This window comes from Schistocerca gregaria, chromosome 5 (assembly GCF_023897955.1).
Source record: "Schistocerca gregaria isolate iqSchGreg1 chromosome 5, iqSchGreg1.2, whole genome shotgun sequence".
Classification (NCBI taxonomy): Eukaryota; Metazoa; Arthropoda; class Insecta; order Orthoptera; family Acrididae; genus Schistocerca; species Schistocerca gregaria.
In genome coordinates, this window is record NC_064924.1 from 207,621,244 (window position 1) to 207,647,672 (window position 26,429).

At 41.1% G+C, this 26,429-nt stretch overlaps 1 protein-coding gene across 1 annotated transcript in view; it reads left to right on the forward strand.

Annotated features, from left to right (window-relative positions):
• The window catches only part of LOC126272541 (alpha-tocopherol transfer protein-like), an 87,290-nt gene that overhangs the window by 14,377 nt on the left and 46,484 nt on the right, over window positions 1-26,429 (forward strand). Inside the window, exon 3 of the mRNA XM_049975458.1 lies at window positions 10,893-11,049. Within this exon, the coding sequence (XP_049831415.1) occupies window positions 10,893-11,049 (157 nt within the window). The remainder of the gene's footprint in view (window positions 1-10,892; window positions 11,050-26,429) is intronic.

Below are 26,429 nucleotides of genomic sequence, written 5' to 3' on the forward strand. Positions count from 1 at the left end.
CAACATCGTGCAGCCCGCCTCCTGTGGTGTCGCGACAGTCGTGAATGGAGGGACGAATGGAAACGTGTCGTCTCCAGCGATGAGAGTCGCTTCTGCCTTGGTGCCAATGATAGTCTTATGCGTGTTTGGCGCCGTGCAGGTGAGCGCCACAATCAGGACTGCATACGACCGAGGCACACAGGGCCAACACCCGGCATCATGGTGTGGGGAGCGATCTCCTACACTGGCCATACACCTCTGGTGATCGTCGAGGGGACACTGAATAGTGCACGGTACATCCAAACCGTCATCGAACCCATCGTTCTACCATTCCTAGACCGGCAAGGGAACATGCTGTTCCAACAGGACAATGCACGTCCGCATGTATCCCGTGTCACCCAACGTGCTCTAGAAGGTGTAAGTCAACTACCCTGGCCAGCAAGATCTCCGGATCTGTCCCCCATTGAGCATGTTTGGGACTGGATGAAGCGTCGTCTCACGCGGTCTGCACGTCCAGCACGAACGCTGGTCCAACTGAGGCGCCAGGTGGAAATGGCATGGCAAGCCGTTCCACAGGACTACATCCAGCATCTCTACGATCGTCTCCATGGGAGAATAGCAGCCTGCATTGCTGCGAAAGGTGGATATACACTGTACTAGTGCCTACATTGTGCATGCTCTGTTGCCTGTGTCTATGTGCCTATGGTTCTGTCAGTGTGATCATGTGATGTATCTGACCCCAGGAATGTGTCAATAAATTTTCCCCTTCCTGGGATAATGAATTCAAGGTGTTCTTATTTCAATTTCCAGGAGTGTATGTCATCAGACACTACATTTACGTCTGCGTTCATACTCTGCAAGTCACCATATTGTGTTTGGAGGGTGGTATAACGTACCACCACTAGTCATTTCCTTTGCTATTACACTCTGAGAACAGCGAGAAAGAAGGAACTGCCTATACAAACTCCTAGTTTCTCTTATCTTGCCTATGCAACTTCTCGGTAGTATTCGCGAAAATATTGTCGTCTTCACTCCTGGGACTTCAATTTGAGTTCACGAAGGATCTCAACAATACTCGCGTGTTGATCGAATCTACAGGTAACAAATATAGGAGCACGCTTTTGAACTGCTTCGGATCGTATTTATTGGTAACACAAATACTTCGAACGAATATTATATCTTTTATAAGACAAAATGTTTCCAAAAAATTTGTACACAAAGTGATACTATTGGACTGCGTTTTACGTAAGTTTAAAAAAGAATAAAAAGAATAATAATAACTCAGGCAAACTGCATATGTCAAATCATTTAAAGCGCTTAAGTGACTAGCCGCAGGCAAAATATTCATATAAATCTAAAGCAGTTCGCTTGGCAGAAAAGTCCTGATCTTTTTTTTTTTTTTTAAATTCTTGGTAACGAGGGGATCACACGTGACGCAACAATTGTAATATACTTAAGTAAAAATTGCACAACACAGAAGTCTCTTGTTTTAGTGTGAACGATCGTCAGTGCCTTAACATCATAATAGATCAGTCCAGATGTGTGGTTTAGTACCGGTAATTACGCATAGGACGACTACTCTCTACAATATATCTACTTTCACTTCTGCCCATTCTCAAAGAAAGTCGCGTTCATGTACCCATATAGGACTACGTCTGCATTAACTTGTTATTAACGCTGGTCTGCAGCTCGAAACGGAAGGGGGTCAGGAGCCATAATCCAAATCAAACCGAAGCCCCTGACGGTCGTGAGGCATCCTTACGACTTAGGCCACTAGCAGCTCTTCTCCTGCCGCATTCACTTATTGTTGACGCGCGTACGGCTGCAGCGTCTTAGTGGGTCGTCTTCGCGACTGTCAAAAACAAAGACGCGAGCTGCACAACCGCACAAAACGCTGACAACAACATGGAGATGTTTTCATGAGCTGTAAAGCTGCTAGATAGATGGTCTCCAGACAAGATGAAAAGTCCGAATTTCTTAACCAATTTTGCCGATGTGGAAGACACATTAAAAGCAACAATTATGACAGTCCATTATATTGTACAAAGTAAGACACACCTCCGATGGGAAAGATACTATTTCCGACGGAAGTTGATTTTGTGGTATCACAAGACGGAGGGGGGGGGGGGGGGAAACTGATGGGCCAAGCAGGTTACTATATGGGAATGAATATAATGTGCAAAGATGAGAAAACATACATTCTGGGACAGACAAGGATGGAGACGAGTAATGCTCGTAAAAAGTAAAGTACGGGAGAGGATGATAACTACATGAAGTATGGAGAGAAAGTTTCGATCTAATAGGAGAATATATGTCAGGGCAGATTTCACTATGTGGGAATGGAGGTCTGAAGTTGTTCTGGGATTGGATATAGTGTTAGGTTGATGAAAAGTTGGTCGCGATTGGGGAATCATGTCAGAACTGGAACTAGAGGTGGAATGATGAGTGGTTGGACTAGAGCAAGTGAAATGTACGGAATACGCTGAAGTGTAAAAATCTAGATAACAACAGAAGTATGCAATCTACAGTTGTGTGCTTTCTTTTCCTTATTGATGTTTCTATGTAAGTTGTCTAAGTTATTTTAATTAATTCTACACGACTATCGAAAATGGCACATAGAAGTCGTAAATTTGTTAGTTTTTGTGGTTGTTCTCATAATCTATATCTACATACATATTCCGCAAGTCACCTTACGGTGCGTGGCGGAGGATACCCTGTACCCACTACTAGTCATTCCTTTTCTTATTCCAGTGGCAATTAGAGCGGGGGAAAAAATATCCACACACCTCTGTGCGAGACCTAATTTCTCTTAGCTTCGTGGTCTTTACGGGAAATATACGGTAGCGGCAGTAAATCCGTTCTGCAAGCCGAAATTTTCTTAACGGTGTTCCTCGAAAAGGACTTAGCCTTTTCTCCTGGAATAGCGATTTGAATTTCCACAGCATCTCCATGATATTTGCACGTTGTCCGAGCCACCGTTAACAAATCCAACAGCCCACCACTGTATTAGTACCTATGTACTGTAAATATAGCTTGTAGAAGCACTTGAACTGATCGAAATGGAGCTGAATTTGGAAAAGCTAGTCTGATTTATGCAGCATAGGGTAGAGGATTAAGGTGTGTCATTGTTGTTTAAGCGTACTATTAGTGTAGGAGTCGAGAGTTGAAAATGTCTTCATTGTGACAGATAATGTAGGCTAGGAATTGGAGTTTTGAATGGTGAAAAGGAATGGAAGATTTAATAGGAAAGATACAGTATGTCAAACACAGTTAAATGTCACTATTCAGTCTTGGAGTTTCAAAGTCTAAGATTTGGTACTCGGTCGTAGCGATTGTTGAGTTCAAGAGTTACAAACCTGGTAGACTTCTGGTTACTGAGGATTTTTGTATAGAATATGGTCGAAATACGAGAGTTGATCATTGGAAAACAGGTAGGGGTATAGCCTACACTGGTTTCAGTAACGTTTATGTGCTCTAATATCTTCAGGGAGTGTGGATTCGATGACCATGCTGTACAGTGTGGTAAGGATGGTGGGACGGTAGCAAAAGGGTGGAGGTTTACTTGTTTTAAGAGAAATGATGATATCTTTGGACTTCCAGTCAGGTTTGTACGAAGCCAGTTGGACGTGCCCTTCGCAAAGAAAGTTCTAGCCGTTTTTCTAGACTGATTTAGGGAAATCACATAAACCCCTAACCTGGATGGCTGAACGGGGATTTGAACCCATGTCCAAAGGAATGAGAGTCCAATGTGCTAACCACTGCGCCATCTAGTTCGATGAGACTATGGAAGATGAGTGTACAGTCGATGTCAGACAACGTAGGCTTGACCACGGGAGAAGCGGTACAGGCGATTACAGAACTTGGCGACGATTCGGATGACAAAACTGAAATATTTTCGCTACAGTAGTCACGAACAGTTCCAAGAAATATCGGTGGCAGAATGCGTGCAGTTAGCATTAGGGTTGGCGTTCACGGATGTCGGCTTCCCTTACTCCCCCTCATTTATTTTTCTGTGTCATGATTTGGTCATTTTTCCTTTGTCACAAATTACGCTGTGAAACAAAAAGTACCTCACAACTATGGAGTGACACAAAAATTTGTTGAGATAACTTACAGAATCAATAGGTGCGTCATTCTGTAGCAAACAACCTCAAGTTTGATTCACTCCTCCATTCCTCCACCAGGAGCCCTAACGTAGTACACAATTAAGATGGTTTGTTTCACTAGTAGGGAGCGTGCTCGCTGTGTTTTGGTTTCATGAAACAAACTCTGCAGCAACTGTTCCGCCTAAATTTCACCCCGAATACGCTGATGAACGTCCAAGCAGGCAACAGTTTAGTTTTGGCACAAGAAATTTGGTGAGAAGGGTTGATCGCTGTGAGATGATAAATCAGCAGGTCGCCTGCGTGTTGATGATTCAAGTGTTGTGTATTTGGATATGGTCGAAAACTTTTTAATTTCAGAGGTCGATAAAGAGATGGTTTAATACGAGCAAGACAGTGCACCATCTCATTTCCTCAGGGAAGTTCAAAGTTTCCACGACAATCGTTCCCTATGTCGGTAGATTGGCCATGAAGGACCAACTGCATGGTCAACTCGCTCCCCAGACTTGACGTCACTTTATTTCTTTCCGTGAGGTTCCATTAAAGATCGTTTTTCTGTTCCTCTTCTATCAAACAATTTAGTCGATGTGAAAAGTCGAATCCACGCTGCCAATGCACAAGTTACGCCAATTTGCTGAATCGACTGTAGGAAGAAACTGATTATCGATGAAATACTTACCCCACACAAATGGTACTCATATCGAACCAAAATGACGCCTAACACTAAAAGAATTAGGAACCAGGTTTTAATTTGTAAGACATTTCCAGGGGATGATGTGGACTCTGACCACAATCTATTGGTTATGAACCGTAGTTTAAAACTGAAGAAACTGGAAAAAGGTGGGAATTTAAGGAGATGAGACCTGGATAAACTGACTAAACCAGAGGTTGTACAGAGTTCCCGGGAGAGCATAAGGGAACAATTGACAGGAATGGGGGAAAGAAATACAGTAGAAGATGAACGGGTAGCTCTGAGGGATGAAGTAGTGAAGGCAGCAGAGGATCAAGTAGGTAAAAAGACTAGGGCTAGTAGAAATTCTTGGGTAACAGAAGAAATATTGAATTTAATTGATGAAAGGAGAAAGTATAAAAACGCAGTAAATGAAGCAGGAAAAAAGGAATACAAACGTCTCAAAAATGAGTACGACAGAAAGTGCAAAATGGCTAAGCAGGGATGGCTAGAGGACAAATGTAAGGCTGTAGAGGCATATCTCACTAGGGGTAAGATAAGGTACTGCTTACAGGAAAACTAAAGATACCTTTGGAGGAAAGAGAACCACACGTATGAATAGAGAACCACTTGTATGAAAATTAAGAGCTCGGATGGAAACTCAGTCCTAAGCAAAGAAGGGAAAGCAGAAAGGTGGAAGGGGTATACACAGGTTCTATACAAGTTCCATGTACTTGAGGACAATATTATGGAAATGGAAGGGGATGTAGATGAAGATGAAATAGGAGATACGATACTGCGTGAAGAGTTTGACAGAGCACTGAAAGACCTGAGTCGAAACAAGGCCCCAGGAATAGACAACATTCCATTAGAACTACGGACGTACCTGGGAGAGCCAGTCCTGACAAAACTCTACCATCTGGTGAACAAAATGTGTGAGACAGGTGAAATACCCTCAGACTTCAGGAAGAATATAATAATTCCAATCCCAAAGACAGCAGGTGTTGACGGGTGTGAAAATTACCGAACTATCAGTTTAATAAGTCCCAGCTGCAAAACACTAACGCGAATTCTTTACAGACGAATGGAAAAACTGGTAGAAGACGATCTCTGGAAGATCAGTTTGGATTCCGTATAAATGTTGGAACACATGAGGCAATACTGACGTTCCGACTTATCTTAGAAGCTAGATTAAGGAAAGGCAAACCTACGTTTCTAGCATTTGTAGACTTAGAGAAAGCTTTTGACAGTGTTGACTGGAATACACTCTTTCAAATTCTGAAGGGGGCAGGGATAAAATACAGGGAGCGAAAGGCTATTTATAATTTGTACAGGTACCAAGTGGCAGTTATAAAAGTCGAGGTACATGAAAGGGAAGCAGTGGTTGGGAAGGGAGTGAGACAGGGTTGTAGCCCCTCCTCGATGCTATTCAATCTGTATATTGAGCAAGCAGTGAAGGAAACAAAAGAAAAATTCGGACTAGGTATTAAAATCCAAGGAGAAGATATAAAAACTTTGAGGTTCGCCGATGACATTGTAATTCTGTCAGACACGGCAAAGGACTTGGAAGAGCAGTTGATCGGATTGGACAGTGTCTTGAAAGGAGCATATTAGATGAACATGATCAAAAGCAAAACTAGTATAATGGGATATAGTCGAATTAAGTCGGGTGATGCGGAGGGAATTCAATTAAGAAATGAGACACTTAAAGTAGTAAGCTATTTGGGGAGCAGAATAACTGATGATGGTCGAAGTAGAGAAGACATAAAATGTAGACTGGCAATGGCAAGAAAAGCGTTTCTGAAGAAGAGAAATTTGTTAACGTCGAGTATAAAGTGTCAGGAATTCGTTTTTGAAAGTATTTGTATGGATTTTTGATTGAAAGTATTTGTATGGAGTGTAGCCATGTATGGAAGCGAAACATGAACGATAAATAATTTGGACAAGAAGAGAATAGAAGCTTTCGAAATATGGTGCTACAGAAGACTGCTGAAGATTAGATGGGTAGATCACATAACTAATGAGCTATTGAATAGAATTAGGGAGAAGAGGAGTTTGTGGCACAACTTGACAAGAAGAAGGGACCGGTTGGTAGGACATGTTCTGAAGCATCAAGGGATCACAAATTTAGCATTGGAGGGCAACGTGGAGGGTAAAAATCGTAGATGGAGCCCAAGAGATGAATACACTAAGCAGATTGAGAAGGATGTTGGTTGCAGCAAATACTGGGAGATGAAGAAGCTTGCACAGGATAGAGTAGCATGGAGAGCTGCATCTAACCAGTCTCAGGACTGAAGACAACAACAAAAGCAACAACAAATCGACTTACCATGTTATTTGAAAGTTTTATATTCGGCTTCATCAGAAAGTTTTTCTTTCCATTTTTTACGGTTTCAACACAGATCAGTGTATGAACGAAAGAACTGAACAACAGTGAGTGGCCTAATATACTGTGAATTATCCCCTCACACTTCTTTTTTCCCACTCATCTCACGTTTTCTTTCGTTTACTTTCGGTATCGGTAACAGATGGTTATGCTGATGGATACTAAATCATTTTGAACTTCAGGTAAATTACCAATGTATAAGTTATTTCTCTTGATCGCAGAGTTATAAAAACATAATGGATTTCGACCGATCAGGGAATCATCTTCGGCTGTATAATAGACGGAAGATGGCATTGTTTGTAAGCTGTACTAACTACATACAACACGTACGGCATGTAAAAAGTTGCGGAGAAAAGACCAACTATTCACAGTAGGTAACTCGTCAAATGGAACACAAAACTGCAGTGCATAGTTTATGCTGCTTCGTTACACAAGAGCAAACGCCGATTCGCTAAAGGGCACTAAGATGGATATAGTTACATCACATATTGAATTGTATTAAATGAATGGAAACAGAATATTCAAGAAACGGATGTTGAAAACTGAACTGCACTGAATCATCATAAAATACGAGAAGCTTATTAGAGTAGAACCACAGCATATTCGTAGTCCACATCAGCAGATGGGGGTTTGACAATGAAAGTGTAACTGCCTGAGTCCGCCTACAGTATTTTTGTGAGTCATCAATCTTGAGATTGGTTTGATGGGGCCCGCCTCGGATTCTTCTCCTGCGCCAACCTCTTCATCTCTGATTAGCACTTGTTGCGACCTACATATTCTATTATTTGCAGAATCTATTCCAATTTCTTTCTACAGTTTTTAGTCTCTACAGCTCCCTCTAATCCATCTTAACAGATGTCCTACGATCCTAACCCTTGCTCTTGTCAGTGTTTTCCATATATTCCTTTCCTAGCCGGTTCTACAGAGAATCTCCTCACTGCTTACGTATCAGTAACTTAATTCTCAACGTTCTCCTGGAGCACCACATCTCAAATGCCTCGATTCTCTTCTGTTCCGATTCCCCCCCTCCCAGTACATCTTTAATTGCCTTACAATGCCGCACTACAAACGTGCATTCTCAAATATTTATTCCCTAAATTAAGGCCTATGGTTGATACTAACAGACATCTCTCGGCCAGGAATACCGTCTTTGTCAGTGCTAGTCTGCTTTTTATGTCCTCTTTGCTCGGTCCACCATAGGTTATTTTGCTGCCAAGGTAGCAGCATCCCATAACTTCATCTGCCTCGTAACGATCAGTCCTGATACAAGTTTCTCACTGTTCTCATTTCTGCTACTTCTCATTATTTTCATCTATTTTCTGTTTACTTTCTATCTATATTCTGTACTCATTGGGCTGTTCATTCCATTCAGCAGATCATGTAATTCTTCTTCACTTTCACTGAGAACAGCAATTTCATCAGCCAATCTTCCCATTCGCATAATTTCATCTTGAATTTTAATTTCACTCTTGAACCTTTCTTTTATTTCCGTCATTGCTTCTTTGATGTCTAGATTGAACAGTAGGGACGAGAGATTAGATCCCTGGCTTATACCTTTTCAATCTGAGCAGTTCGTGCTTGGTCTTCCACTCTTTGCTCTTATACATATTGAATATTATCCGTCTTTCCCTAAAGCTTACCCCTTTTTTAACAGAACCACCATTTTACAATATTGAATACTTTTCCCAGTTAGAGAAGAAGTATTAACGTGTCTTGATTTTTCTTTAGTCTTGCTTTCATTATCAACCACAACGTCAAACTACCTCTCTGATGTCTTTACCTTTTCTAAAGCCAAGCTGATCATCTAACAGATTCTCAATTTCCTTTTCTACTCTTCTGTATATTATTCTTGTCAGCAACTTCGATGCATTGCACACACCAACGTGGACAGTCTTTTGTTGCCACATTCCCCAACGGTCTTAGAAATTCTGATGGAATGTTATCAATCCCTTCCATTTTATTTGATCTTTAGTCTTAAAAAGTTCTTCTAAATTCTGATTCTAATACTGAATCCCCAATCTCTTCACTATCGACTCACGTTTCTTCTTCTATCATATTATCAGACTATTCATCCCCTCCTTCCCCCCTCACCCGTACCCCCCCCCCACCCCCCCTCCCCCCACCCCCCACACACACATAGAGGCCTCCAATGTGCTTTTTCCACCTATCAGCTCTCTCCTCTGCATTTAACTCCGGAATTCCCATTGCACTCTTAATTTTACCACCATCATTATTAATTTCACCGAAGGTTGTTTTGACTTTTCTTCAAGCTGAGTCCGTCTCCCCGACAGATCCCTTTTTCGAGTACTTCATATTCTTCATGCACCCGTTTCGTCTTAGTTTCCCTGCAATTTCTTTATTTCATTTCTAAGCGGTCTGTATTTCTGTGTCGCCGAGTTTCTCTGAACCTTTTTGTACTTCATTCTTTCATTGATCGACTAAAGTATTTCTTCTGTAACCCAAGATTTCCTCTCAGTTACCTTCCTTGCTCCTATATTTTTCTTCCTAGCTTGTGTGATTTCGCTTTTTACAGTGGCCCATTTGTCTACAATTAAACTGCATATTGAGTTATTGCTTATCGCAGTATCTATGCCTTAAACAACATCAAGCGTATCTTTTCATTCCTTAGCACTTCCTTGTGCATTAAACTTCAGTCTAATCTTCGTCACTAGTAAATTGTGATCTGGGCCTCCTGCGTATTCCTTAAAATCCAGTATCTGATTTCGGAATCTCTACCTGACTATGATGTAATCTAACTGAAATCCTGAGCAGGGCATTCGTTGTTATTAGCTGAAAGTTATTTCAGAACTCAGTTAGGTTTTTCATCAATCTCATTCGTTGTCCCAAGCCCCTATTCTCCCAACCCTTTCTTCTACTCCTTACCCTACAATCGGAATCCAAATTACTATCACATTTTTATTTCCCTTTACGTACTGGATTACCTATTCAGTATCATCATATAATTTCTCTGCGTCTTCATCTTCAGCTTTCGACGCTGCCATGTAGACCTGAACTATCGTTGTTGGTGTTGGTTTCCTGCCGACTGTAATAATAACTACCTTATCATTAAACTGTTCACTGTAACACACTCTCTGCCCTACCTTACTATTCTTAACGAACCCTCCTCCCGTTATACCATTTTCTGCTACTGCTGATATTATCCTACATTCCTCGCCTATTATTATGCTTCAGTTATCAACCATCAGACTCATGGATAACGTGATTGAGAATATATGGGAAGCCTCGCAACGTGCTGTTCAGAAAAGATCTCCAACCCCTCGTATTCTTACGGATTTACGGACTGATGGCGTCAGTTCCCTCCAGTACTACTTCAGACATTAGTCGAGTCCATGCCACGTTGTGTTGCGGCACTTATGAGTGCTCGTGGGGGCCCTACACGATAATAAGCAGATAACCAGTTTCTTTGGCACTTCAGTATATATGGCCTGTTTTAGCAAACAGATACCAGATTAAGCGGAAAAATCAAATCAGTAACAAACTTGGACAAAATTGTGGAAACGTCTCACACGTTTTATTTCGTTTTGTATCGTAAACAGTCTCGTCTTTCGAGGTAATACGGGCGGGATAAGCTGATTATCATTTTACGTTGTTTTTTTGCGAACATGTTTTCAGAATCTGTTGGTGCAGTAATTGCAACCTCGAGACTACGAGGTAGAAACTAGCTGCCAAGATGGCAGTTTTTACGGTGGACAGTGCAGTTGTGTCGGCACTGAGATTACGTGTGTTGTTGCAGAGGAACAGCTGCCACTGTTTCTGCGGACAGCCGACGGCGACCTGGAGAAGGCAAAGGAGGGCGTCGACCTGTACTACACGGTGCGCACCCACGCCCCAGAGGCGTTCTCCAACAGGGACCCCCAGATGCCCGAGTTAGACAACGTCGCTGCACTCTTGTAAGTATGTACGGCACGCAAGATCATGCTTTGTCAACTGTTGCACTCAGCTGCGTATAAGGTGTTCTTAATGACGAATGCGATAATAGCCTCGCTATTCATTCTGGTGATTGCTTATTTAACTTTTCGTAAAATGTCTTCCCATCACCTTCCAGAATTTATCATGGCATCCATCTGTCCATTTACGAGAGCCACTCCAAAAGAAATGAACAAAATTTTTTTTTGTCCACCTTTTATTCTACATATTTGAAAGTTTTACAGTGTGTAGATACATCCTTTAGGAACAATATTTTCATTTCTCCACATAATTTCCATCCCTTTCAACTGCCATACGCCATCTTGGAACCAGTGCCTGTATACCCGCACGGTAAAATTATGGACCAACCTGTTGGAGCCGCTGTTTGGCAGCGTGCACAAGGGAATCATCATCTTCAAACCTTGTTCCACGAACAGAACCTTTCAGTTTCCCAAAGAGATGACAGTCATATGGAGCCAGGTCAGGAATGTGAGGCGGGTGTTTCAGTGTTGTCCATCCGAGTTTTGTGATCTCTTCCATGGTTTTTTGACTGACATGTGACCGTGGATTGTCGTGCAACAGCAAAACATCCTGCTTATGCCGATGTGGTCGAACACGACTCAGTCGAGCTTTTTAAGTTTCTTCAGTGTCGTCACATATGCATCAGAATTTATGGTGGTTCATTTTGGCATCATGTCCGCAAGCAAGAGTCCTTCGGAATCGAAAAACACCGTAGCCATAATTTTTCCAGCAGAAGGTGTGGTTTTGAATTTTTTTTTTTCTTGCGTGAATTTGTATGATGTCACTCCATTGATTGCCTCTTCGTCTCTGGTGAAAAATGACGGAGTCATGTTTCATCACCTGTCAGAATTCTTCCAAGAAATTCATCTCTACCTTTTTCGTACTGTTCCAAAAGTTCGCTGCATACCGTTTTTCGTGTTTCTTTGTGAGCCACTGCCAACATCCAGGACACCAACGTGGCACAAACCCTTTTTAACGCCAACACATTTTAAGTATTCTGCAAATACTTCCTTCCCCTATCCCAACGTAGCGTGGCAATTCGTTCACTGTGATACCTCTGTCAGCAGTCACCAATTCGTTAACTCTCTGCACATTGTCTGGAGTGTGTGCACTGCGAGGCCTGCCACTGCGAGGATAATCTTCAATATTGCCGTGCCCGCTTCCATCACGTAACCTGTTTGTCCACCGACTAACTGTACTGCATTCGACAGTAGCACCTCCATACACCTTTTTCAACTTCTTGTGGATGTTTCCCACTGTCTCGTTTTCACAGCACAGGAATTATATGATAGCACGTCAAGTATAGCAGCCATCTTGAAGACATGCTGTGACGGCGCCACTCAAGGAAACAAGTTGAACTAAGTTTGAAAACAGGTGGGAAGGATGTATCTGCACACTCTAAAACTTTCACATATGCAGGATGAAAATTATATTTTTACAAAAATAGTGTGCATTTCTTCTGAAGTTACCCTCGTAACTCAGGTGTTGGTTTCATTTTTTTCAGTTAATAAACGTGAGCATGGTCTGTAGTAGGCTGTAATGCGACGTTTACTTAAATCGTACGATTAGCTAAGCGTCATTGTCAAGCACATTTGTGACATCTGCACTTCGAGTTTGACACTGTCGCTTAGTTTAAATTAACTAATAACACGATTAAATAAACGTCGCATTGTAGCCTACTACGGACCATGCTCACGTTTATTAAGTATCTAGAGGATGTGCACCCCACAAATACAATTTTTTTAGTTCTTAGGACTTATAATATTGTATGATACTTATGCTGAGGGTCTCGCAGACGATCGTGTGTGCTTCATATACATCAACTTCTTCAAGACTTTCTCTGACAGCAGCGTGGTCTCTAATGACCGACCTGATTAAAAAGTTATCATCCCACCAGAGGATAAATTTATGTCATTAGCCGTGTAGATGAAACAATGAGCAATCTAAGGAACATATTTTGTAATACAGCAAAATTAGTAAAGTATGAATTGTCGAAACTATTGAACTTTTTACTAGTGATCTTATCCTACTACTATTTGACTTTTAAAGAAAAACACTTCAAGCAAAATAAGCTATTAGCCTAGGACTGTAGTCTGGCGGCAGCATTAGCAAATATTTCCTGGATCACATGGAAAAATCCTCTTGTAAGGTAGTCAATGCTAATTGATCAGGCAAGGTGTTGTAAGCGCTATATAAATGGCTATTTTGTTCAATTGAACAAAAGGGGAGCCATCCACACTTCATCAGAAATGCAATGAACTGTACAAAACTAGAAAACGTACCACTGAATATAAAAATGAAAACTGAATAATCTTTTAAGATGTTTCAACCTGTAATGCATTTAATGTTTTCCGGAAACCGACCACATGTGACGAGATAATCGACAATACTTCATGTTCTCATGCTATGGCAGACATAATAATCCGCTTAGCACTGTCTGACAAGAACACGTAAATACAACCGAATACGTAGAAGCAAATAGCCATGCTAGAGGGACGGAGTCCTGGATGTAGACGCTGGAAAAATAAGAACTAAAAGTAGGACAGAAATAACGATAGTAAATAAAGCGAAAAAGTAGAAAACATAGTTTGCGGTCTTATCTGGTATCGGGCAAATGTCCGAGAAGATTAGTCACATATTTCCGTAAAACAAGAGCAAAAATTTGTTTCCGGACTGACAACAGAATCGGACCCGATACCCCAGTACCACCAATCGGGCACACATAAAGTGCGGCGAAACGACTGCGGTAAATATTACTGTGGACAACCGGCAGAAAAATACTTACACGGTACGAAGAACATTGTAACAAGTGTTCAGATGTGTGTGAAATCTTATAGGACTTAACTTCTAAGGTCATCAGTCCCTAAGCTTACACACGACTTAACCTAAATTATCCTAAGGACGAACACACACACCCATGCCCGAGGGACGACTCGACCCTCCGCCGGGGCCAGCCGCACAGCCCATGAGTGAAGCGCCCCAGACCGATCGGCTAATCCCGCGCAGCCAACATTGTAACACTGACAGAAGTAGACAGTTGACATTTGCTACGCGTCTAATCCCGCGCAGCCAACATTGTAACACTGACAAAACTAGACCGTTGACATTTGCTACGCGTCTAAGAGAAGAAAAGCGTGTAATGCAGAAAACTGAAAACAGTCTTATTATTTTACATAAGACATTTGGCGTGTTATTTTTTTGTGTTCCTTGGATATTGCCTGTAACTGCCACTCTGAACATCTACCTCAAGGAAGAGATGGAAACCTTTTCACATTACTCCACAAAGCCAAACTCTTTTCTGAATAAATAAATTGAACTTCAATAGAAAAACAAAAGAACATATGGAAAATTTTGGACGACACTGTGACTTTAAAATAACAAGTGACTTTAAAATAACAAAAACAGTGACTGACGCACGGAAAACAGGTCCTCTTCAAAAAGGATCGCGTATAGTTCGCTCCGACAGTTATGTCCAATTTCGATAAACGAGCGCCAGATGGTTGAAATAAAGTATGTTGCATTTGGATATTAGCGACGTTTTACGCTGACGTCTATTCGTGAATATCTGATGTTTTATTTTTTGTGCTTCTTGGAAGCTTGTCTATAATTTGGCACTCCAAACATCTACCTCATGAAGATGCGGAAATCTTTCCACATTATGCTAAAGAACTAAATTCTATTTTCAACGAACAAATTTAAATCTAACTGTAAATGAAAAGAAAAACAGACTATTTCAAAAATTGTGGACAACACTGACCGAAATAAGTGACTTTCAATCAACAAAAACAGTGATTGGCACACGGAAAATATTTTCTACATAAAGGATCGCTGGCCGAAGTGGCAGAGCGGTTCTAGGCGCTGCAGTCTGGAACCGCGCGACCGCTACGCTTGCAGGTTAGAATCCTGCCACGGGCATGGATGTGTATGATGTCCTTAGGTTTAAGTGGTTCTAAGTTCTAGTGGACTGATGACCTCAGAAATTAAGTCCCATAGTGCTCAGATGCATTTGAACCATTTTTTATATTTCTTTGCCGACAAGTAAATCCAGTTTCGACAAATCAGCGCCAGCTAACGAAAGTAAGTCTACTGTATGTAGATATCAACGATGTTTGACGCTAGCGTTTCTTCATGAATCGTTGCCGTTTTATTTTTTGTCTTCCTTGGATGACCGTCTTTACTTGCCACTCCAAACATCTATATCTGCATGACTAAACAGCATTTATAAATGTCGTAGTTTAGGAAGTGTGATCTTTCATGTATGTATGCTGCTCTTACTGCTAACAAACACTGTAAGTATTGCTTGCGTTTTTACTACAATTTTGAAAAATCGCTTTCACCTTTTTACTTTCATGCATCCATGATATAAGTACAACAGGTGCTAGAGCGAAACCGGTTGCACACCAATGAATAAATTAAACAGCATATTACCGTGTTATACGATGCCATTTCTAGAAATATGTTAAAGTAGTTTAAAGTCTACAGTTCAATTTCTTAAGATACCTACGATATTTAACGTTCGCCTCTCTTACGACATCTGCGTGTTCGTCACTTCTTTCAGTACAATAATTTACTTGGTTGTAATTTCAAAATTCTCTGTCACCAGGACCTCGTTTTTCGTAAGCGCTTGGCCACATTTGCCCTCCTTTCTTCTTTGTCCCAGAACCTCACTCAGGGTTCGAACAATGCCACCTTTCGTAACCTATCAATCACTCTTGTATACAGTCCTCCAATAAGCAAAGAAACAAAAAATTCTTATTATGATTTCAGCACACTGAGTAAGAGTTGCCATTGTTACCGAAAACGATTTTTCGTCGAGAAGCGTTTCTGAATAAAGGACCTGAAAGGGGTCGTCTGTCTTCTTGAATTCTACAGAACACATATTTGCATTTGGTACGTTAGCGTGTGATGCCTTGTTATATTTTAGCTACCCCTTTTTCGTTCTGCTGCTGAACGGCATTTCCGGAAACATTATTATCAAGTTTGTGTTACACTTGAACTTCTAGTTTTATTATTATCGTAGTATTTGCACACATAAATGCTACGTTATAAGTTTTTTGTTAAATTTTCTTAAACATTTTTTTGTCATGTGTTTAATATCATGACAACAGCCATGTACCCAGGAGTTTTAGAATTTAGCTGACGGGAAGTGATACAAACTCATAATTTTGAGAACATGTAATGTCTACAATACTCAGCGTTTGCAGCCAAATGAGTTCGATGCCTCTCAGTGAGGTGCTGATGCATCTCGCTGTCTATGTGGAGTCAGGACAGGGTATCCCAGGGATAGGAGAGCGTGAATTCAGCAGCCAGTACGATAGTCCATGAGGAGTCATAGGTGTCAGACTGGGCTATAATGCATGGAACCTGAGGGCGTGGAAATAGCACGGAGCTTTGGTCGTTGACTTCCAGTTACTTCCAGTTGTGTGGAAGTACTAATGATTAGAGTTCCCCTTTCACAGAGAAGGTAATTATGAAGCACGGATGACCGCTGTCTCCGGTTTAAAAATATAGATTTATAACAAAAACGGCCGAGATTAAGATTATAAATTCTAAAATGAAAATATTCTTCAGGCAATAATAACGCACTCTTACGTTCTTGGACAATGGTGGCTGTGTATTTGTTGTACATAACTTGCAGAACGGCGAACGCAGCTTACTGCAAGTACAACGTCTTGTATGGTTCTGTAGGGAGTCTCACAATTCGTTATGGCAGTGTCATTACGATAGTTTATTATATACTGGTGTCCATCATTCAGGTCTACGCTCCATCGTTTGCACATTATCATGAAGAGGTAGAATGCCTCGACAAAGAGTTACAGAAAATATTAATGACAGCAATTACCATTAGAATATAACAATGGGGATTTTCACTTTAAAATTTGGGGAAAAAGCTAAAGAGTAATTCACCACTGGAGAACATAGGTTGCGTCAGCAAATTAACAGAGCGCATATATTTTATCAAACAGCAAACAAGTCTTATAGCATGAGATGATCTTAAACTATTTTAAATTTCAAGTAGCCTTAGACTTAACGCAGAGAGAAAAGTAGACAGAAAGCTTGAAACAAACACACTCATCCGACAGCGCATAATAAATACAAATTATAGCAATTTGTTCAACAAAATGGCTCAAATGGCTCTGAGCACTATGGGACTTAACGTCTGAGGTCATCAGTCCCCTGTAACTTAGAACTACTTAAACCTAACTAACCTAAGGACATCACACACATCCATGCCCGAGGCAGGATTCGAACCTGCGACCGTAGTGGTCGCGCGATTCCAGATTGTAGCGCCTAGAACCGATCGGCCACACCGGCCGATTTGTTCAACAATATGACTTCAAATTAAGCGACAACTTCAATGTCTTAAAATAAAAATTAAACATAGAAGAAGGTTACTTAACATAGGCACTTAGAGGAACATTCGAAGCAGATATGAAGAACACAAATGAACAGAAAATCTCAAACTGTTCAAAGTAACTATTGAGGATAGATTTGCGGTAAATGGTAAGGGCAACATGATATAACTTGCTCAACTAAACAGAATTACTTCCGAACAAGTCTTGAAGGCCCAACGGTACCGATAGACAGCCGTGTCATCCTCACCCCACGAGCGTCACTGGATGCAGTTGTGTAGGGACATGTGGTCAGTATACCGTCTCCCGACCGTTGCCAGTTTCGTGACCGGAGCCGCTACTTCCCAGTCAAATAGCTCCTCAATTGGCCTCACAAGGGTTGAGTGCAACCCGCTTGCCAACAGCGTTCGGCAGACCGAATGGTCACCCATTCCAAGCGCTTAACGTCGGTGATCTGACTGGAACCTGTGTTGCCACTGCGGTAAGGCCATTGGCTCAGCTACATAAATCTATTCGAAATCTGTCTGAGTGGATGTGAAAAGTACAATGAAAATATGACAACAGAAACAGCTGAAAATAGCTCTGGGGAAGAGATTATACAAACATTAGAATATTTATTTGCAAGAACTTAATGAGAAGCACGGGTAGTTAATAATAGATAAATTGAAATTTTCGAAGTAATGCCAGATGAAAATAAAGTCATTCAGGGTGTGAAGAGGGAAAAGACTGTGGAGTCAATGGCACTGCAATATACTCCATTCAAGCTAGAGGAAAAGTAACACAAAAGGATCTATCTCCACTGACACATCGAAACAAAATTGAACAAATTAACTATTAACTCTCGGAAAAAACTGACGAATTTCGAACTAGTGATGTCGAACCCTTTCACTGGATAGACGTTATAACAAACAGAATACTACAAATAGCCTTACGTTCCTTTAATAAACCGAGTTCAGTCTCCTGTGGTTCTGATACGGATAGCTCGCCTTCAAAGCATTTTAACAACGTGGAGCTATGGCAGTGAGATGTGTGTCATTTGGCTGATGATAATGATACGCATAAAGGTTACCGAAATGTGGTAGGAGTGAACTCACAGTAGAGATTCGCCGTTTTAACTGCATTCGAATGTTTTAATGAGAAGCGCAAACATATTACTCATGGCAGTGACTGCACATTTTTTTCCACATTAAACCACCCATTGATTCAAAGTGGAGACCAAAGCTACCGAAATGTAACAGTGTCTCCTACATTCTAACAAACATTACAACAGGAGCTGACATTTTGCTTGGCTAAGTACCTCAAACATTTAGATTTATAAGTTAGTTCTGGTACTTTTTAATACATCCCTATAGGCTACTTGTCATTCAAATAAACGCCAAAAGAAGTACAGAGAAAAAATTGATGGGTTTCATTTAAAAAATCTGTTGTTTCTTAATATTTAGATAGGTAGTAAAGTTGCTATTAGTAATCATACAGCAAAGTACTAGCCCCTTACCTATTATCTCTTAATACACCTCTCATTTTAATAAAATGTTAAGTTTATATAAATGCCATGAGACCTGATTATTCAATGTTACCGTGCCAGAGCACTCATTTACTGTGAGCAGTCTTTGAGACACTGCTCACTCTACCACAAAGAGTCGATAGAAACGACGGTTCTGAATAAGTAGAACTCAGAAAGTAAAATAATGATATATCTGCATGTTTAGTACGTAGAGTTTAACCTACGAGAAAATATTTACATACTTGACAATACTTTGGTTAAGCCAGCATTCTGAGATATGCAGGGGTTTAACACACTGGACTCGCGTTCGGGAGGACGGTTCAATCCCGCGTCCGGCCATCCTGATTTGGTTTTTCCGTGATTTCCCTACATCGCTCCAGGCAATTGCCGGGATGGTTCCTTTGAAAGGGCACGGCCCAGTTCCTTCCACGTCCTTCCCTAATCCGATGAGACCGATGACCTCGCAGTGTGGTCTCCTCCTCCACAACAACCTCAACCTCAATATGCACGGGAGACAGACATAGAGTTTTAATTATCACCGCAAGAAATAAAGTAGGTAGTTATTATTTTATTTTCTTAGATTAGTGGTTCAAATGGCTGTGAGCACTATGGGACTCAAACTACTGTGTTCATTAGTCCCCTAGAACTTAGAACTACTTAAACCTAACTAACCTAAGGACATCACACACATCCATGCCCGAGGCAGGATTCGAACCTGCGTCCGTAGCAGTCGCACGGATCCGGACTGCGCGCCTAGAACCGCGAGACCACCGCGGCTGGCTTAGATTAGTGTCTGCAGTTCTGATACAAAACGAAACAGCCCCCGACAGTACCGTAGCTCGTCACTACTGGAGCCAACAAAACGGCGCAGCCCATTGATATGGTGCACTGATTCCTTTTGGGCAGCAGAGGAAATTTTTCAGCACTGTCAGAACAATCCAGACGGCTAAAGCACACAAGACGTACTTTTTCGAGGTGATAATTAAACCTCTAGGACAAGCCCTCTACAGTGCACTTACTATGTGTGTCAGTTACCCCGTAGTACAGATTAATAGGCTGTAAGCAACTATAGTAAAGCATATGAGAAACCGAAAACGTGATTTGTGTGTACGACTTTTCTAGCAATGTAACCCGTCCCGCAGATCGCGAAGAAAACAAAACCATCCGTCTTGGCCGCTTGGAAGGACTGAGGTCACAGTGCCGCTTCCCTTTCGCTGCTTTGGCACGCTCAGCCGAGGGCTAACAAAACCGTGCTTTATCCATGTGTAACACCCGCCCCGCCCGCCGTCCACTATCTGCGGTCGTAAACAGGCCGCTCTTTACACGCGGCCACAGAGCAAATCGCCCGTCCGCGCCGCTCCATATGCGGCCTGGCAGCTGTTCAGCGCTGAATATTTAACTTCTTGTGCTACGTAAATCCCATTTTGTCCTCTCCCGTTTCGCAAGTTTTTGTCGACCGTAAAGTTTCTTACTTGGAACGACGTCTGCCGCGAGGAAAGAGTGGTGCGCGCGGACTGTGATCCAGTAGGTCTCATAAAACCGTTTCTCTGTCGCTGACTGGGGATGCCTTTTTAAACAGTCAGCGCCACTTTTTAGAGAGCATTACCACTTGAGTTTTGGCGTCGGGTTCCACTTGCGAGGGAACAAAATGCTTAAGGAAGGTATCTCAGGATTTCTCCGGTAGCAGTGATAGATATCGAAGCTGTCTCAAAGACCCTACCGAACCGTCAAAAATTTCAGAATCCTTCTTGCAACCTTCGGAACGATGAAACGTGTTATAAATCGTAGTGCTATCGAAATTTGTGTTGCAGCGAAGGAGAAGGAGTGAAAAGGGGAAGAGGGGTGTCAAACCTGGATTATTAGCGGAGAACTATCTCGCAAGTTGACCCGCGGTTAGCCGAGAACGCTAATGCGCTGCTTCCTGGACTTTGGTAGGCGCACCGGCCCCCGGATCGAATCCGCCCGGCAGATTACCGTCGTCGGTCGGTGTGCCGGCCAGTCTCGATGTGGTTTTTAGGCGGTTTTCCACATCCCGCTAGGTGAATACCGGGCTGGTCCCCACGTTCCACCTCAGTTACACGACTCGCAGACATCTGAACACGCTCAGACTATTCCATTACTTACACTCTACGCAGACAGTAGGGTTACACTAATTCCGTCCTGTGGGGGGGGTGGGGGGGGGGGTGTATGGGGTGTCGGCAGGAAGGGCATCTGGCCACCCAATTATCAGTGTGCTGAATTCGATTAATGTACTACACTTGGTGTGATGCGCAATGGACCCTCAAATTAAATACACAGAACACACACACATATCACATAAATTTTTTGCCGTGTTAAAAAGTCTCCAAACAACATAATATTTACCAAGACATGTAAGCCTCACCTAAATTGCGTAAATTAGTGTTATGCTCAAAGTGTAAGTATGTCCATGAGTAAAATGTATGCGAAAACGTTTGAGTAACACAATGATTACATCAAGAATCCCAAGGTTGTTTCCATACATAAAATACGCAAAGGGGTGCAACTTACAGTGCCTCCACATCTAAATTGTTCTATAACTCTACAGAACGTAAGTGCTCTGCTAAAATAACATGCTAAACAGGGCTAGGACTAAAGCAGACAAACCTGACCAAGCGACATTTTAGGGGGAAGAAGGTAACACATAATATTCTAGACTATAAAAATGTAATTGATGATACTGATTAGATAGCATAGATTCTCATTGTATAGTATAGATTCTCATTTGAACTAGGTTATGTATATATAAATATGAACTTGTGAGAAAGGCTTCGAAATTTACCAACCGGAACTATGGTGCTAAAGCTCTCTAAAACTACAATCAACATCTAAATAACACCAAAATCTAATCATAACGAATCAAATACAAGATGTAAAACACAAAACAGCCACAGACAAACAAACTGACCAAGCACTATTTATGGGAGAAAAGGCATTTTGTCGAAATCTTAGATATTTCTGTAATATGGAAAAATAGCTTAATAATTGTTATAATATGAGATGTAAATACAACATGGCCAATAGCTGGACAGCCTTCCACACAGAGAGACAGTAACATTCAGTATCTCGAAAACCTGAGCTCTGCTCCAAAATGAAATTATTTATCAAATCAGTAAAATTTAGAGTATAAAATATCTACTGGTATCTTATTGTAATATTCAAGCGTAATAACAGATCTCTCATCGTGAACGAAAATTCGATCTTTGCACGAAAATAAAATAATTTATGAAAAACCGCAACGATTTTGAGTATGAAACACACATGTCACTCCTACCGTAGCTTGATTGTCCTATAATATTTTAAAAACTACGCACACCTTGTGTAATAGAACTGCTTAAACTTAAAGATTAAACAGCACTTCTCGACAACTTAAATTAAGAATATGTATCACACTCTGAAAGACACAATGAACCATCAAATGAAATATTTTGACATCAAAATTCTGTGTAGTAGATACCACACAATAGTACCAATGAGAAAAGTTAAGCAGCACTTATTGATGACAGAAGTTATATACCAGTGGAACACTTTGTAAGGCACATTCGACCATCAAATTACATATTTCCAAATCTGAATTGTCTTTGTTACTCACCAAAATACATGTGGCTGTCATAACAGCACAGCAGTCAAAACTTGACTGCTTCGGAGCACTTGTTGACGACTAAAGTTCCCTTCCTGTACCACAGTTTTCAAGGTAGAATGGACTCTAAAATTAAATATTTTCACATCTAATTTGTTTGTATTACTTATCAAAATACTCACAGCTTACTTATTAACAATACTGATTCAATTTATACTTACGCAGTGCTTATCGACGACTAAGGTGTGATATATGTACCACATTTTTCAAAACGTAATTGGACCTCAAATTAAGTACTTCACCTTCAAATTTTTCTGCGTACCAAAGTACATGTGGCTCACTTATTAGGAATACTGAGATAACTTCCAGCATAAGGTGCATTTGTCGATGAGTATTTATTCATCATGATATTGCTTTGTTTAAATTGTTTGTACTAGGGTATTAACTTTATCTTAGAGTACCAAACATTTGTCATCTTCTGCTGATAATGCTACCTTATCCTATTGCACTGTGGAAGCTGCAGTGCTAAGCAGACAAAGCAGTGATACTTGACGCAAACAAGTAGGCGCTCAGAACTGAAGTAGAATTCTAAAACCAAAATCTGACTGTGTATCAGTGTAATCTTATAATCGGTGTCAGCTTCCGGATATTAATACTGTATTGTAACAGCAGAAGATTACAGTATATGTGTCATAATGTAACAGACGGTGTATGCTACAAGGGATCTCAAATAGTATTGCAAAACCAGAAGATGACAGTACATATGTCATAATGTAACGGTGGTGGCTGTGCTATTAGGTATCTCAAACAGTATTCTAACGCAGAGGCTCACTGTGTATGTTCTACAACTTAACATGAATCTCAGCTACTGAATCTCAAATAGCATTCTAACGCCAGAAGCTGACAGTTAATGTGCCATTACTTGACAGTGATACCAGCTACTGTGTTTCAGCCTTACACCAGAAGCTGACTGTGAACGTACCACAGCATGACAACTGGTATTCTAACACCAGGAGATGGCAGAGTGTACATGCCAATAACTAAAAATGGAGGTCCTCACAATGTATTGTGTCGTAAACTTGTTCTGACAAGTTGTGATATGTCCCATCACACAAAAGCAATTCGTCAGCAAGCTGAGACTTATTGATGTCAGCTAGCAAAGATTTGTTCCAAGGAGCAAAATGCTGAGTCAGAAAGTTGAGACTGCTAAGCATACATACACATTCTAGCACAGCCTCCTAACTATACACATATCGAGTGAGGGGGAGGGAAGCAGATACATACAGATAATACTAGGGAGACAGTGCTGAATGGGTACATACGCTTAGTCTATAGTCTCAATTTGATGAACAACCATTTCACTTTTTGGAACAAGTCTTGACTTGCTGGCATCGACAAGTCTCAGCTTGCTAACTAATCCCTTTTCCTTGTTGGAATAAGATGCAAATTATCAAAAAGAGGCCATGGTGCACACACAGTGAGCTTTTTGTGTTAAAATACAGTTTTAAGATGCAGTTGCGACACCGATGGTTAGGCTACAGTACATACACACTCAGTTTCTGCTTTTAGAATGCTATTTGAGATCCAGTACCACCCACTGTCATATTATGGCACATATACGTTTAGCTTCTGGTGTTACAGTAGAGTTTTAAGATTCATTAGTTGACATCACAGTCAATTTACGGATACTGTTAGCCTCTGGTGTTACAGTTCGGTTTTAAGATTCCTTTCCTGAAATTACTGTCAATTTATGGCGCACACGGCACAGCACTGGTTTTAGAAGACAATTACAGATCTCAGTACCTATCTGTTTGTGTCGAATATCACTGTCTTGTGTTCCTGGCGTTCTACTTTCCACTGTGCGATAGCATAAGTTAGTTATCATCAGAGGATAACAATCATTTTGTAGTGTAAGATAAATACTGTAGCGTGGAACCACTATAACGTTTTGCTGACTTTGAAGAGTAGTTGAAAGTGGACTGTCATTTCTTATGTATGCTAATCTGTCTTATTACTCTTAAGTATGATATTTCATCAAGTCATTGTGTGACAGCATTAGTTAGCACTACCAGCAGAAGATGACAAATTCTTTTTTACTGCAGGGTCAATTTAATACCCTAACATGGGGGTTACTGCAATATTTGGCTGAACCAAGATAAGTTTTTGAAAAATAATACAGAGAATTTAGAAGTGGATATAACATTGCTTACTTTGGTATTATGATCAAACTATACTAGTTGACAAACGCACTCTATGAAGTTACATCAGTAGTGCCACTGAGAGAGCTGCGTGTATTTTAATAAAGAACTTCAGACAAGTTGGATGTGGAAACATTTAATTTGGTAATCCATTGTACCCTGAAAAATGTGGTACAGACGTCAAGTGATGCTTAATCTGTAAGTTTTGTCAGTAGTGCTGTTACGTGAGCTGAGTCGAATTTTATAAGTAATGCACACAAATTAAATTTCATAAGTAACACAGACAATTTAGATGTGGAAATACTTAATATGAGACTCCATTGGGCCTTCTTAAATCTGGTAGAGAACTCGAAATTTAGTCGTTGACAATATTGGAGATTAACCTGTAGGTTTTATAAACAGTGCTCTTATGGAAGCCATGAGTACACTTTTTAATATTGCAGAACTATTAATTTACAACGGTAGCGGCATGTGTATTTTCTATTCGAATTCTTAACATACGAGGTGCATTCAAGTTCTAAGGCCTCCGATTTTCTTTCTCCGGACTGGAAAGAGACAGAAACATGCGCATTGTTTTAAAATGAGGCCGCGTTCATTTTCAATACGTCCCAGAGATGGCAGCACCGTACGGCAGATGGAATTTTACCGTTATCGGTGAGATGAGAACTGTTTTAAATACTTAAAATGGCGACGTTTTCCTTACTTGAATAGCGTGCAATCATTCGTTTTCTGAATTTGCGTGGTGTGAAACCAACTGAAATTCATCGACAGTTGAAGGAGGCATGTGGTGATGGAGTTATGGATGTGTCGAAAGTGCGTTCGTGGGTACGACAGTTTAATGAAGGCAAACATCGTGTGACAAAAAACCGAAACATCCTCGGGCGCGCACAAGCCAGTCTGACGACATGATCGAGAAAGTGGAGAGAATTGTTTTCGGGGATCGCCGAATGACTGTTGAACAGATCTCCTCCAGAGTTGGCATTTATGTGGGTTCTGTGCACACAATCCTGCATGACGACCTGAAAATGCGAAAAGTGTCATCTAGGTTTGTGCCACGAATGCTGACGGACGACCACATGGCTGCCCATGTGGCATGGCCAAGCAATGTTGACGCGCAACAAAAGCGTGAATGGGACTTTCTTTTCGTCGGTTGTGACAATGGATGAGACGTGGATGCAATTTTTCAATCCAGAAGCAAAGCGCCAGTCAGCTCAATGGAAGCACACAGATTCACCGCCATCAAAAAAATTACGGGTAAGCGCCAGTGCTGAAAGACACTCTCCGTGGCCGCACATTCACCAGCCGTGCTGCTATTGCCTCAGCTATTTTCCAGTGGGCAAAACAGACTCCTAAAGAAGCCTTCGCCGCTGCCATGGAATCATTGCGTCAGCGTTGTGAAAAATGTGTACGTCTGCAGGGCGATTACGTCGAGAAGTAACGCCAGTTTCATCGATTTCGGGTGAGTAGTTAATTTAAAAAAAAAAATCGGAGGCCTTAGAACTTGAATGCACCTCGTATATTGCAAATAATTTTGTTCTTGTGCAGCGACCGTATTTTTCAGGTACTGATATTTGCTGTCTATGTGTGGAAGGTTATACATCTTTTTGTTTGGCTGTTTCGTATGTTTACATCGCATGTTATGATCATTATGAAGTTACTTTTGCGTACCACGAAGATGTGTAGTTTAAGT